Source organism: Sphaerodactylus townsendi, linkage group LG04 (genome assembly GCF_021028975.2).
Source record: "Sphaerodactylus townsendi isolate TG3544 linkage group LG04, MPM_Stown_v2.3, whole genome shotgun sequence".
In the NCBI taxonomy this organism is placed as follows: Eukaryota; Metazoa; Chordata; class Lepidosauria; order Squamata; family Sphaerodactylidae; genus Sphaerodactylus; species Sphaerodactylus townsendi.
In genome coordinates, this window is record NC_059428.1 from 459,327 (window position 1) to 474,518 (window position 15,192).

Sequence of the window (15,192 nt, forward strand, 5' to 3'; positions counted from 1 at the left end):
TATAAAAGAATCGAAGGATTCCAGAGATACTAGGGGAGGACAGAGTGAGCGCTGCCTTTTGGTGCAAGGACCAGGAAAGATTGTGTGAAAAGGTGATGCCAAGGTATTTAAAACAATAAACTTACTCAAGAAGAACATTGTTTAGTTTCAGAAATATTTTCTTGAGGGATCCTAGCAAAAACCATGATTTTTAGTTTTCTGATAGTTAATTGTTAATTTGTTGGTGTTGCAGTACTCAGAAAATTGTTTCATGAGCTGCCTTAGACCCACCCTGGAATGTGATAGCTGAACAGAGTCATCCACGTAAACCAGGGTTAATAAATAATGTGAGGAGAGCTTGGGAGCGTGGAAGTCGGGACCTGTCAGAAGTGAGGGGAGGTCACTCAAATAAAGTTGGTTGTTAGCCATTCATTACAATTCGAGCCTCACCCAGAGGCCTGGGAAGTTGTAATGTATCGACGTAGTATTTGTGCAGATCCCAGTGGGGCTGCCTTCTGAATTTGCCAATGTTAATTTTGTCAATTTGAAGATGTTTCAAGTGCTGCCCTAGTGTTTTTGGGATGGCGCTCAACGTGCATATTAGCTGCTCGATTTTCATATCTTGACCTTCTCATGTTGTTTTTCAATGACCCTGCTGTCAGAAGGGACTGCTATGTCAATGATGGTCACTTTCTTGTCCTTGATCACGGTGGTGCTTCCCAGGATCTTCTTTTGCCGTTGTTTTAATTGTGCTAGAATGTGGTAGCTTTGTCAATCCAGCTGCTGTAAGGTTTGCGTCTTCCTTTTTTTTGATTGTTCACTTTCTGGGTAGTAATGGTGGTGGTTTTGGCTGTGATCGTGGTGGTGGCTGTGGTTGTGGCAGCGGTGGAGGAAGTGGTTTTGTCCATGGTGGTAGTTGTGGCGGTGGCGATGATGGTGGAGGTGCTAGTGGTTGAGGTGGTGATGGTTGTGCTGCTGCTGCTGCCCCCGCCCCCGCCATTGGTGTAGCTACTGTAGTGATGGCAGTAGCGGTAGTAGCAGCAACGGTGGCTTTGGCTTTTCCTCCTTCTCTTCTTGTTTTTCTTGTAGGAGTCTGCTTCATGTTTGGGTAGGTGTGCGTCTGGGTAACACTTCCCAGTGACCATGATGTTTACTTGGGTCCTCCTCCTCCATTTTTTCTTTTTCCTCTTCCTCTGTGTCTGTCAGGAGGCCTAAAATAAAGGGATTGCTTTTGCTGCATTTCACTGTTTCACAGTTGGGAGGGGGTTAAAGGGTTACTGCTGTCTTAACTGTATTTTCTAGCTGCTCTGGGAAGTCTACGAATCGCAGGTGTCTTCAAGGTCACTGCCTGTGCTTCCCCCTTGCTATCTCTATGCATTTTCTGTGGAGCCCTCATTCCCAAGGAGGGGGGGTGAGGGTAGCCGAAGTGTTTTATGAGCTGTGTGTTTTGGAATTCGTCATTCTCAGCTTTGCTTCGCAGACTCATCTTAAAATAAAGCTTCTGTCCTACAACACGAGTTTGTCTTTTATTGGGGGTTCTGACAATAAGCTGAGAATCCCCTTTGAGGCTGAATTCCACGCGGACTTGCTTGCTAGAATTTCACCTTCTACAATTTTATTTTGTATTTTTTGATTTTCTGACTTTATTCTTTCTGCCTGAGGACTCCTGTGTGTCAGTATGTCGACCTCGGCTGCTACCGGAGGAGATGATACTCTGAGAGTTGAACCAGTACTCCCCCTGGAGCCTGATCTCACCGGGTCAGACTCACTGCCTGATCCCTTGGAGGGGCCTCGAGTTCCGGCTGGATTTACAGTTGTATCCGGAGGAGAACCGCCTACGACCAGCTATCTGGAGGCTCCCACTCGATTTCTGTCTGCTCCGTTGGGAGCGCCTCCCATAGGAGTTACAGAAGAGGCGTCGCAGAAATGCACTAGAAATGCTCAGGGAGTCCCCTGCCGGCTGGGAAACGTCTGCAAGCATGCCCGTGAAATGACAACTCCCTTGGCTGGGAACCTGCTCCGAGGGGAGTCCGACCGTGATGCAGCCCAGGATGGCAGCTGATGCCTCCTGGCTTACTGCAGCCTGGAGGAGGATACCTACAGAGCTTCCGAGGAAGCAGGGCCTGGAAGGAGAGGAGTTCCGTCGCACCATGCAACAGATGCAACTGCGGTGGGACAGCATTTGCAAGCCGCTGTACTGGTATTGCACCCCTCCTGCCCCGTGCCTGGTCCCTGCGCCTGTGCCAGGTCACAATTTACCGGCCCGGCTGAGCGGGTGTCCTCCAGTGCAACCTGCCCGCCTCCCACCTGGGCTTGCGGTTCAACCACAACCACCTGTTGCGCCCACCTGCTCCAGCCACCTCAGCGGCCCCTCAGCAGACCTGTAGCCTTCCAGTGCTCCGCTCCTGGCTCCGGTTTGCCCACGGTTGATGGGAGTTCCTCCAGTCTGAGACCCATTAGGAGTGCGTTGGCCACAACCCATACGTTCATAGCAAGTGCAGTTTTCCCTGCTCCCGGTTTAATGGAACCCAAGAATCTGTTACCTAGCTTTCCTGGTTCAGGTTAACACTCACATGTTATGGGAGGCAGTTACCTGAATGACTTTGAGCGATGTGTGTGTGGAGGTTGGCTCGAGATCTGGATAGAGGCCACTTACAGTGAGTTGAGTATGTGGGCCTTTTCCAGCGCTTCCGAGGCTCGAGACTGTACAACTTCCAGGAATTCATGATGGCTCCTCTGCGTCAGCATGTTGCGAAGGAAATTTGTTGGAGAAACAGGCTAAACAGGAACTCATGGACATCGTCAGGGCAAAACTCCATTTATTGGAATTTGTTGAGACCCGTTCCATTACCGTGGCTAGCGGTTCCCTGAATTGGGACTGACCCCGTCAAAGTGTTTGCCTTCAAAAAGGCCTTGCACCCTGACTTGGCTATTTGGTGCCTCATCGAGACAACCCTCAGACCCTGATGGGAATGGATTATTCCTGGCTGGCACATGTAGGGAATTCCCACTTAGAAGCAGAAATAAAAAAAGGCTTTGGGAGTAAAAGTCCATTTATTAAGAACATCTTAAAGCTCAGAAGTACCGCTTAGTAAACCAGGATATGACACTTCCATAGAAACACAGGTTATAATACCAGTCCACTTACCATTCCCCCCCTTCCCTGCTTCCCCATGGGAACAGGAGGAAAACCCTCTCCCAGCGCCAAAGATAAAGTCTCCGCCCATGATGCATCTGGCCCATGCATGGTGCTGTGGAGATGCCTCCAGGGTTACGCTTCACCATCAACACCATGTGAATCCTTTACACTCTGCCTCCCCTAAAGGGCCCCCTTCCCCCCCCAAGGTTTGTGCTTGGAAAAGATGGCGATTGGAAAGCAGCAATAAGGGTGGGGAGCTTGATCATTTTTGGAATAAACCATTGATTATACCCAGAGGAATATCCCACCCAGAAACTAAATATTGCCAAAGCGTTTGCGATTAAGCGAGAAGTCAGGATAAGCGTCAATTTCGTGATGTTGCTGGCCATCAATAATAGTGGTTGAGGGCCTCTCCTGTTGGAGTTAGGTGCCAGGCATCGAGGCGGGGAGCCTCCTTGAGTAAGCTGGAATGGAAGACAGGATGGATGTTACTAAGAGAGTTGGAAACCTTGGCAAATCCTAAAGCGGGCAGTGACATCATTAAAATCACTTTAGTAAATCTGAAAAAGGTCCCACAAATCTCTTGCCAAGTTTGGAATAACATCTATACCTCTCTAGAGATTTTTTGCCGATGGGCGTACACCCAGGAACCCTGCCTGAGAATGTAGGCGGTGTTTATCCGCTTGCAGTTTTGGGAGTCACTTTGCTTATTTGTAAGGCGGTCTGGACCGACTTCCATCCCTCGACTAGGGATGAAATCCATTGTTGAAATTCTGGGGAGTCCAAAGCAGCTCTTGGTGAATTTGTAGCAGCTTGGCGGGAAGGCGACCAGACACAATGAATTTCAAGGGGGGTTTTCTTTTATTACTACTATGAACGCATTTGTTATAGGCGTGCTCATGGCGGAATAGGCGCGCCAATTGTCCTTGGTGGTGGTTGGTGTAACAACAAAACAGAAATACTGCTCTAGGAGTTCTGTTGGTCTCTCCGTCCTAGCCGTCCACTTTGAGCGTGGTAGAGGCTGTGGCCGAGTGACCCCAGCAATCAGCAGCTTTCCAGAACTTTGGGATGGTGGGGGGGCAGTGGAACTCCTGCTCCTTGAGCTGAATGGAGCGGTAAAACAGACTAAACAGCGTTAACTTAGGAGGCGGAGGATGGGCACATGGAGACAAAAATGGGCTTGTAGAATAATGCAACACCATTCACTTAAATATCGTCATGAACAATCACTTGGTGGGAAGCAATCAGAATGAAATCCATGAAAATGACTTCCAAAGGGGCTTCCGGAGAAGGTTTCAATAATTCCATAGGGCTTTCAGGATGGTTTGTCTGCACAAACCAGACAAGGCTTTAATATGCCTCAGTGTCAACATTAAACTTTAGAACTACTGAGCTAGTGCAGAAGTCTTAAAAAGCAAAATGTCAACTGAGCGGGCATCATTGGCAGCTTTAAGAACTTGCTTTAGGAGGGAGCCGTGCACCGGCATTCCCTCACGCCAAAACTCCCATTCTCCAGCGCGTGGTGAGTCTCCTTCCAGCTGCTGGAGGCTCCCGCGGCCCACATACCCTCCAATTCCCACTTGGGAAAGGAGGCGAGACTTGGCAGGGTGGAGGAGGAGGAGTGGGCGTTTGAGATCCCAGGGTGACAGCCAGCCCCAACTGGGAGGGTACAGAACGATGCGTGGGAATGTCACCGTGAGGCATTTACCCCCACCTCGAGGTGGCATGGCGAGGAAGCGTCAGCCAGTTTGTTAGTTTTCCCAGGAAAAAAATGGACTGTAAAAAGAAGAAGCGAGAAAAGAAATGCGGTAGCGAGAGTTGTTTTGCGAGACATCTTTGAGGGGGGTGGAAAGAGCTGCCAGGACATGATCAGAGCCAAACTTGAAGAAGGTGTTTAAGCCTCCTCTCAAGCCAGTGAAGCCAAGTGGAGGGTGTGCTTTCACTTTGATGGCGCTTGAGTCTCCTTGTCACTATTACAGTCCAGATTGAGTTGGCGCAGAGAATTTTTGAGACAAATAAGCTACAGAGCCAGATCTACCATCTTTATTTTTTCTGCAACAGGAGACTTGCCCCAAGTGCTTTGTCCGAAGCGTCCACGGCGTGAACCACAAGCGGAGATCCGGGTCAGGAGGTGCTTTAGGATAGAGTTCGGATTGGTAAGCATAGATTTTTTAATAGTTTGAAAAGAAGCTGTTTGGCTATTTCTCCAGACCAGAAAGAGAGGGCCCCGGGCTTGGCGGACAATTGGATCTTTACCCTTAGTGCATTAAGGAGGTCTGTGAGAGGGAGAGTCAGTTCAACAAATTGGGGTATAAAATCACGATAGAAATTAGCAAAACCAAAAGCTTGACTGGAGTTCTTTGCAGTTTGGGTAGAGAACCCCAGGCCATTGGAGGACTGCATCAAATTTTAGCTTAGGATCCATTATTTAAGCCCTCGGCGAGATCGAGAGTAACCCAAATAGTCAATGGAGGAGGTCTGAGTAAACCTTCATTTGGAAGATTTGGCAAAGAGAGATTTTGTCCAAACTAGAACAATACCTCTCAGACTCAATATTTCATGCTCTTCTATAGTTTGCTGAGTAAATTAAAAGCGTCCATCCCCAAAGTATACAAGCCACTCCTTATTTTTTAATGATAAATCCTTGGAGAACTTCGTTTGATAAAAGGACCACTTGAAAGCTCAAGGAGGCCCCATAACCCGAATGGCATTATTAAATGTTCAAACTGTCAAACTTTGTGTTAAGCATGATCAGGTGTTTCATAATCCTTCAGCAATTTCCTGACTCTGTAGTAAAGCTTCTCTCAAGTCAATTTGTAGTAAAAATCGTCCTTTGCCAGTGCATCTAAAAGGTCCTTGATCAAAGGCAAAGGATATTTATTGGACAGGGGCCATTGAGACCTCGATGTCTGTGTGCAAAGCAGTAAAGACCCGGCATCTTTCTTTTGATAGCAAACAAAAGCGGGAGACAGCGTGTGTGTGTGTGTTTGGTATGCCGATTGTGTGTTCCTTTGAGCAGGTTTCTTATCTAAGAGAGCCTGGTTCAGCTACCCTCATTGGGACTCATCGCGGTGGAATTCTACCCTTGGGTGGTTGTGCCCCTGGTTGTATGACTAATTTTACAGTCAGTGTCTCTGTGGGGTGGCAACTGATGCAGCATTCCTGAACTCCTGAAAAAACTCTGGCCTAGATCCTGATATGCAGGTGGGATGGCCAATAGAATGGGAGCACTCACTGGGGAAACCAGAGAGGGGGGTGTCAGGAGGCGTTGGGTTTTCTTCCCAGTTCATGTATATTCACCACAGGGAGGGTCAGTGAATTAGGATCCCTTTCGCTTCCAAATGAATTTTGGTTCATGTAACAATGAGCAAAGTACCCAAAACTATGGAGTGTTTGGCCACTGGTGCCAAAGCGAAACTAATTTTCTCCCAATGGTGGTAGGACGGAGAGAACCGGCTGTGTTTTGTACTGGGCAGTCCTTACGTTTTCGAGACTGCCGATCCATTTGGAGTGAATGGTATGGGCTTAGCAGGGAGTCCGGTCTAGACCGAGCTCCTCTGCCACCTGGGGCGCATTAGCAAGCAGTGGGAGCAGCCCGGAATCCCACAAGGGCGAGGCTATAATGCAGTGAGTGGCATTTGCGGCGGGGAGTTGCAGCCAGAAATGCTTGAACCTTGCAATGGGGCTGCCTTCACCTCTGCAGCGTCAGAGTGGACTGCGTGTCCATAGAGAGCTGAAGAAAAGACAAACAAGCTGCTTCCCCCTCCTCTGGGTATGCCGGTTCACCGCTTTAGGCAGGCCAGTGGGAAGTGACCCTGACCTCTCGCGTGGTGGATTTGGCCCGGCGGAGTCGTGGAGCTGGAGGCGGTTGGTTTTGCTTCTTGGGACCCAGTTAGGCTGACTGAATGACCTGGCCTCCATGATAAAGACACAACAGAGTCGTGACGGCGTTTCAGAAGGTAGTTTGGTAGGAAGCGGCTGGAAACTGCGTTAGGTGGAACCCCACAGAAGTAGTGGTTTAGGTAGGCGTGACCTCCTTAATGGCGTATTCCAGCAGAGGCGCCACTTGAGACCCAACTGGATCCAATCTGCAATGAATGCGAGGAACCCAAATTAAAAACACCGTTTCACGTAATTTGCTGTCCACAGCATCGAGAAATATTCGCATTTCATGCGTTCAGAGCCCTCAGGAGGAAGTCAGGCAACCCGCCCGCCTGCCAAATTCCTGGACAAATTCTACCATGGCGGTGCCTTGCTGAATGGTTTTTTTGATAAGTGCGGATAGCTTCATTCTCAGCGCCTGGATCTTGGCAGCGGCTCGCAAAAGCTTGGAGGAATGCGGGCACTGTCACTGAGAGTCCTCATCCTGCAAATCAAAACAGTCCACGAACCAATTAGGCTGCTGCCCATCCAGGACTGAGCGATGTCACGTATTACCCAGCGTTCAGACTTCGGTATAGATCATCATAGTCTTCCAAGTGGGCATTGAGTTGCAAGATGAAGTAGGGAAGTTTGGAGCGGTCCCATCAAAAGCGGGCTGGTATCCCGGAGGCCACGATAAATGTAGCCCGATTCGGCAACTCTTAGCGCTTTCACTGGGGAGGTGGTTAGCGGGTTGAGCAGGTTGGGCGGGCAGCGCTGTTGTCTACCCGGGGGGGGCAGGAATACAGTGGCGAAGTGCAGCTGGCGTTTGGAGTGGCAGGGGCCGGGCGATGGCCCCCCCCTGGCACCCGGCATGATCAGTAACAGCATAGACTCCAACTTGGGTCTTCGGTTCTGCTGCCTCCTTAGTTCCCTCTCAAGCAGCCAGAATCCCTTTCATACTGAGCCAATGCATCCTGAATTAGCATGCAAAGCAGCTTTTCGTTCCAATTTAAGTAGTTCAGGTCTCCGTTTAAGGGCTTCCAGTAAGAGCTCACTGCGTCGCCGAACGGTATACAAGTACGTTAGCCAGAAATCCAGTCTGGAATGTTCAGGACTTTATCATGGACCCCAGCCGATTCTGGAACATATGGCTATTGCAGCCGTTGTAGCCAGCGTCTTTGGCACGGATTCCAACTCGAGGCTGGACTTCTTTGCGTTACTGTTCGGTGGTCCCTCTGCGGGTTTTGGCTCTTGCAACTGCTATGCCCGTTCCTCCTCCCCTATAGCTGGCAGTTCACGGCGTTCCATGCAGCAGGCATCTGCGCGTGTCGTCCGCACTTCCTCATCCCAGTCCTCGTCTCTGCCGATGGGAGGGGAAGCGGTCCGGGCTGGGAAGGCAGGCTTCTGCCCTCGGTCTCTTAAAATTAGATGGAAGAACGCCAGGAGGCACCGTGAAGCCGCCCGTATGCAGTGGCTCCTCGAGGCACCTCGGTGCGGTTGCTGGCCGGGGTTAGGGGGGTCCGATTGGGGAAGCTGATGCGGATACCCTCCCAATTCCAGGTTTTAGTCCGGTGTCGCCTTTGGGCGGGCCCCAGCTGTAATGCTGTGCGGTGTGGTTCTTTGGGAGCATCACCAAAATACGAGTCCAGGAATCGTTCAATGGACTCCTGGGTTGCCGCGATGAAAGGTGGCTCAAGCCCGTCTCCTCCATGACAGGTTGCATCTGGGGTTTGTAATCCACCTGGCAACGGTAGAGATCCGATCCACAGCGCTTCGATCCATGGACAAGCGCCTGCAGCGCACTCATGTAAGTCCCTTTATGCAGTGATGCAGATCACGTCCTCGCTGGATTCCAGCGGAGTAAAGGAAGACTTCGGTGTTGTTGCTGATCTGATACGGCGGGGAAAAGAGCCACCAGCGAGGCCACGTTTCCTCCTGCTGCTGGTTCCTCCAGATCCAGAAGGGAAAGATTGAAGCCCTCTTTGGGAGCTACCGCGCAACCTCCGCTGAAGTAAAAATTCAACCTCTCCATGCGCCAAGACAAGAGGTCCACTGCACAGGAATATAGATGAATTAGGATTCCTGCCACAATGTGAGGAAGTCCATAGACGCAGAAATAAAAGGCGTTTGGGGTAAAAGTCCATTTATTAGAACATCTTAGAGAAGCTCAAGTACCGCATATTAGCAGTGGAATGACACTTCCCTTCAGAAGCACACAGGTTATAATACCAGTCACCCCATCCCCCCCCTTCCTGGCTTCCTCATGGAACAGAGGCTTCATCTCAGCGCCAGAAAGATAAAGTCTTTTCCGCCCGAATTGCATCTGGCCCATACAGCCGAGGCTGTGGAATGCACTCCAAAGGTTACTTCACCATCAACACCATTGAATCCTCTTACACACACTGCAGATGCTACGGGATGCATGAAGCAATAGCCACCCAGCAGGGTGTCCGCTTGAGGAAAGAACTCCAACGCTGCCTTCACGAAAGGGGTTTCCAGCCCGAAGCCGGCTGGCTCCAAGCAAACAGTCCCGTAAACGCCAGCTCTACTCCGGAGTGAAAGAATGCAAATGGTCATACGCCGTTTAAAACGCTCTGTCTCCCTATTGTGGGGAGGGCCATTTTGCCTCTCTGCCTGTCCTGCCAAGAAGGGGGGGCCCCTCAAGCGCCTCCTCTACTCCCCAAGAGTTAAGTCGATAAGATCTGGTAAACCTCTCTGGAAGGCATCAAGGGGAGGGGCCCGTGCATTCTGGGTCTCCCTGGGCGGATATGGAGCAACCGATTCCATGGGCCCCGCAAGTTGAGCGGGTGGAGTGATCCCTATCCTGCTGCCTCCCTTGTTCTGACTATGGGTCCGGGTTGCCCGAAATTTCTTGTGCAGGCCCTTGTAAAACCACGGGCTGCTCTCACTCGTTTAATCCACCCGTTTAGTTGGAAGCTTTTCAACTGTAACCAAAGCCAGCCAGTACTTTTGGCTGAGACTATTAGCTTTTGATCCAGGATAAGGATGGAAACTTCCCCTATGGGGAAGCCCAATCACGCCCTCTTGCTTTCCCAAACTTTTGGTTGGTTGCAGAAGAAGAACGCATTGGGAGCGATACGCAGTTTCATTATTGCTCCCCATTTCTCCAGTACCCTGTTATCTTTGGGACTTTCCTGGCTCACTGATCATGACCCTCTCCGCGTCGCGTTGAACCATTAGGACTTCTTGGCACTTTTACGGATCCTCCTTGTGTGGAGACCACATGCAATCTAATAAAACCTCCCGGCCACTTGTTAGGGTGCGTCTGGGGCATGGCGTGCAGCCAGCAGCTTCAACCCGATAACAGTGCTCCTGCTGATTCCCTGCCCTTATGGGATTTGGCGTGTCTTTTGAGGAAACTGGAAGGTGTAATGTGCTACCTCCCCATCCGGGAGACGCGGACTGTAGGATTGAACTGATTCCTGATGCAGAAACTCCCCAAGGGCACGGATTTATCCAATAGAGTCCCCCCTGAGGATGTGCTGAATTGAGGGGCTTTTGGACAGAAGAATTTGGCTCGGGGTTTCTTATTAAGTAAGGCACGCGAGTGCTTATGCTGCCCCTGTTTTATTTGTGAAGAAGAAGGATGGCACCGCCAGCGCTTTATTGTACCCAGACTACAATGCGGCCTGGAGCGCTTTCGTATCTGGCTCTAATAGAATACCCCTTGCCGTTAATCAAGGATTTGTTGTCTAACCTGGGCTCTGGCAAGATTTTTTCACTAAATTGTGGATTTGAGAGAGGCGTACTATTTCATCATGTCAGAATGGCTGCTGGACCACGCAGCACCCTGACACTCTTCAACACGAGATTACCGGTCAATTCGATTGCATTGGCGGGGCCCCTCCACCGTTTGGCCTCCTCAAGGGAAGCCAGCCGTCATTTTAAAGTCTCGATTAACAGTGTTCACCGCGTAGCTTATTGTTCGAAGGGAACGGTTGTGTCTATTTATAGATGATGTTTTGGTTATACTCAGGGCCAGTACTCTCATGTTGCCTTGGTTAGAGGGGGTCTTGGCGCTGCTTCTTGCTAACTCCCTGTTTGTGAAGCTTTCCAAGTGTGAATTTCCTACAAATCTCAGCTTGACTTTTTGGGTTACCGTGATATTTCTGCTGATGGATTGGGAAATGGACCAGGATTTTCAACAAAGTAGCTGATGTGCTTTAAGCCTGGCAGCCCCCCGGCCTCCGTAAACAGCTCCAGTCCTTTCTAGTGGGCACCTTTGCTAATTTCTACCGTGACTTTATTCGGGTACACACCACTCCTGGCTCTGCCCCAGGACTGACCTCCTATGGCTAAGTCGCTGGGTGCTGCTGCCACCCTCGCTCTGGAGCCCAGCTTCTGCTCCTGGGATCCTTCCCTGCCAGGCAGCCTTTGACAACCCTGAAGGTTATGCTCGTTCCTCAGGCTGTTTTGGGCATCTACAGGCTGGGCCACAGCACGTGGGGACCTGGAACTGCACTGGAGGCTCTTAGACAAGGCTCCTTAACCCTGCCTCCAGAGGGACCCCGCACTGAGTAAGCTTATGCGTCCCTGTGCCTACCTTTCGAGGCCTGGGGCAGGAGCTGGGTTGGACTGTGGGGGGGGATAAAGAAACCTTATGATGCTATGAAGGCTGCTCTGTCTGTGTAGGCATTTTTTTTGGAAGGAGCTGAACTGCTCTTTGAAGTTTGGACTGACCATAAGAACCCTGGCTGCTTTTATGCACCCGAAGATTATCTGACAGCTAAGAAACTGCGTTGGAGCTGATTTCTTTGCTAGGTTCAGATTCACGCAGTTCATTTCTTCCTAGCAAGACCAATGGAGTTTGTGGACACACTCTCCCGGGTTGCCACAGGGGGGGGGGAATCTAATCCTATCTGTTCTTCCCAGCACAATCTCACCCACCCTCCCATTTGGAGCCTAGTTGTTACCTCGGGTCTCGCATGCTAGCTCAGGGCAAACCTGGCAGCCTGTCTCCCTCCAGATCACCTCCTCTCTGCATTCCTGGAGGCTGGCATGTCTCCAGTTGCAAAGGAGGAAGGAGGTGATAGTAGATCCTGCAGAATGGTCTCTGGTACCGTGGATCTTTGCTGTTTGTTCCACCCTCAAGTTCGTTCTCAAATTCTCCACCAGGGACATGATAGCAAAAACTGCAGGCCATTTTGACTTTGTAGAAAACTCTGCACTTGCTCAGGAGGCAGTTTTGGTGGAGAACTATCGTGCAAGGATATTATTGAGGATTATATCCTGGATGTCCTTGTATTGCTGCCATGGCTAAGGCAGTTCCTGCACAAAGGCTCAGGGTCTGTTACAGGACATGCAGCTTACCTGAATGCTCCCTGGCAAGTGATTTCCATGGATTTCCATTACGGACCTGCAGCTGGAGTCATGGCAAAGCGGTGATTTGGACTGTAGTGGATTTATTCTCGAAACAAGCCCACTTTTGTTCCCTTGTACTTCTATTCCCACTCGCCCAGAAATTGGCTGACCTGTTCATGTTGCATATCTACGGCTTGCACTGAAGCTTCCAAAGAAGATAATTTCGTGATGGGGAGCATATTTGCATACCTGGAGTGTTTCTGGAGTGGGCTTTACTCAAATTGTTAGGGGTGGAGCAAGGGGTCTCATCTGCCTTTCATCCACAGACCGACGGGCGCAGACCGAGAGAGATCTCAACAGACCTTGGAGCAATACTCCAGGGTGTTATACCAATTATCAGCAAGATAATTGGGTTGATCTGTTAACCTATGCTGAATCACGCTTCTATAATAACTCTGTTCATAGCAGTATCGGCAACGGACTCCTTTTGAAATTGGTTCATGTAGCCAGCTCCCCCCCATGCCTCAACCTGGTGCAGGTTCTGACTCTTAAGCCTGCCACAGAACTTCAGGATTGGATTCAGTCTGTGGCTCAGCAATGGCAGACATCCTTCGGGCTCTTATGAAGGCTAGGGAGGCCTACAAAGCTGGTCAAGCAAATAAACATAGGCGTGATTTCCCGTTGGTGGTGGGTGACATGGTCTATTTGTCCACTAAGAATTTGCGCCAGCCCTGCACAGACCCTCCAAGCTGAGTCTCTTGAAATATGTGGACCCTTATACAATTGTCAGCAGGGTCATTAATAAGGTGACCGCTGAACTGGACTTGCCTAAAGCTTTGAGTAAAATACACCCTGTGTTTCATTGCAGCCTGCTGAAGAAGACAAGTTCCCCGGATGTCTGGCATCCAGAGATGAAAGTGCCTCCTCCGATTCTGATTGATGGCTCCAAGCATTATGAACTGTCTGATATTCTTGATTCTGCAAGCTTGTGCTCATGCCAGCCACCAGTGTTTGGTCTTCTGAAAGGTTGTTTGCCTGGGCAGAATCAATGGATCTTTGCTCATAACATAAAAGCCCCCGGCCTTATCAAACGGTTCCATCAATGTTGCCCAAACAAGCCGGGAGAAAAGCCTTAAGAGATGCAGTATGTCAGGAGGCCTAAAATAAAGGGATTGCTTTTGCTGCGGCTGCATTGTCTCACAGTTAGGAGAGGGTTAAAAAAAAAAAGGTTACTGCATCTTAACTGTATTTTCTAACAACTCTAGGAAGTCTGAACTCGCAGGTGTCTCTCTGCTGTCACTGCCCGTGCTTCCCTTGCTATCTCTATGCATTTCCTGTAGAGCCCCTGGGATTCCCAAGGAGGGAGTGAGGAGTACGCCAGTGTTTTATGAGCTGTGTGTTTTGGAATTCGTCATTCTCAGCTTTGCTTCGCAGACTCATCTTAAAATAAAGCTTCTGTCCTACAACACGAGTTTGTCTTTTATTGGGGGTTCTGACAGTGTCTTTTTTATCATCATCTTCTTCTTCATAATATGGACTTACTATCTGCATCTGTGTCGTCTTCTCCTGTCTGTTCCTCCTCAGTCATCTCACTGTCCTCCTTTTGCTTGTTGTCTGTTGTTTCTTTTGTTGTTGTTGTTGTTACTGTTTCTTTTGTTCATCTTCTTTGCTCTGTTTCTTTTTGCTCTGGGATGCGTGACCTTTGCTCGCTTTTTTGTTTTAATGGTTTTAATGATTTTTCCATTCCCTGATGTTGTTGCTGTTGCTGCTGTTGTTCTTTAACAAATTCCTTACGTGCCCTCAGGACATGTACTGTTGCTCTACACCAGTGCGCCATTTCATCCGCCGTCAATGCTGTTGCTGTGCTCCCTGGTATCCCTAGGAACACTACTCTTCGGTCTTGTTTGTTTTGTTGTTCTTCATTTGGTAGATGTTGTTTCTGCTGGACAATTTCATTCCAATGTGGTCATATGTGTGGGCCCAATTTATATTTATATTACTGATTTATATATAAGATTTAATATATTGCCCCATCCCCAAAGGGCTCTGGGCAGTGTACAACCAATTTACCCATCAACCTCCATCTTAAAATCAGATAACAAACAATGACAAACTCATCGAGCGGTCGGCATAATATGGACAAGCCCCCAAGGTGGAATATGGAGCGCAGGGGACGGCACTTTCAACGGCCGACCTCCCCAAAGGCCCGGCAAAACAACTCCGTCTTGCAGGCCCTGTGGAACTGTTCTAGGCCGCGCAGGGCCCAGATGGCTGAGTGGAGAGTGTTCCAATAGGTTGGGGCTAGGGCACTAAAGACCCTGGCCCGGGTCGAGGCCAGCTGTATCATGGAGGGGCCTGGGACCATCAGCAAATTGGCCACCACCCAATGCAGAGATCGAACAGGGACATATGGGGACAGACGGTCCTTAAGATATGAAGGCCCCAGGCCACGGAGTGCCTTAAAGGTTAAAACCAACACCTTGAAGATGATTCGGAATTCTAGCGGAAGCCAGTGCAGGTGGCGCAGCACGGGCGAGATGATCCCGAGAGGAACTACCCGTAAGAAGTTGTGCCACTGCATTCTGGACCAACTTCAACTTCTGGATCAACCGCAAGGGAAGGCCCGCATAGAGTGATGCCATTTCTTCTTCTGTGATGAAGTATGGGATATCTTCTTCTACTTCGTCTCCTCCTCTTCTTTCTCCCTCCTCCTTCCTCCCGCACAGCAAACTTTCCATGAGTGCGATGGCTATTGCTCATAGGTATGTGATCTCTATTGCTTTGTCTTCGTCACCTTCTGGTATGTTTCCGGTTGTCAGGCCCTACCATCATGGGCCTGCCAAAACACACGTAACATGCCTGGGCATGTCTGGCTGCAGCTGGACTCA

General features: G+C 49.8%; 1 protein-coding gene across 2 annotated transcripts; it reads right to left on the reverse strand.

Moving 5' to 3' along the window:
- Window positions 1–225: 225 nt before the first annotated feature.
- LOC125431831 (bypass of stop codon protein 1-like) lies at window positions 226–14,347 on the reverse strand. 2 transcript variants are annotated; one of them, XM_048494990.1, is made up of 2 exons: window positions 13,809–14,347; window positions 226–1,180 (listed from the first exon to the last, which is right to left on the reverse strand). In XM_048494990.1, exons 1-2 carry the CDS (start codon window positions 13,831–13,833, stop codon window positions 732–734), a joined length of 474 nt encoding a protein of 157 aa, XP_048350947.1. In that variant the 5' UTR covers window positions 13,834–14,347; the 3' UTR covers window positions 226–731. The 2 variants fall into 2 exon arrangements, with proteins under 2 accessions (XP_048350947.1, XP_048350948.1); XM_048494991.1 differs by having other exon boundaries at window positions 226–1,177; window positions 13,806–14,347.
- Between the last annotated feature and the right edge of the window lie 845 nt (window positions 14,348–15,192).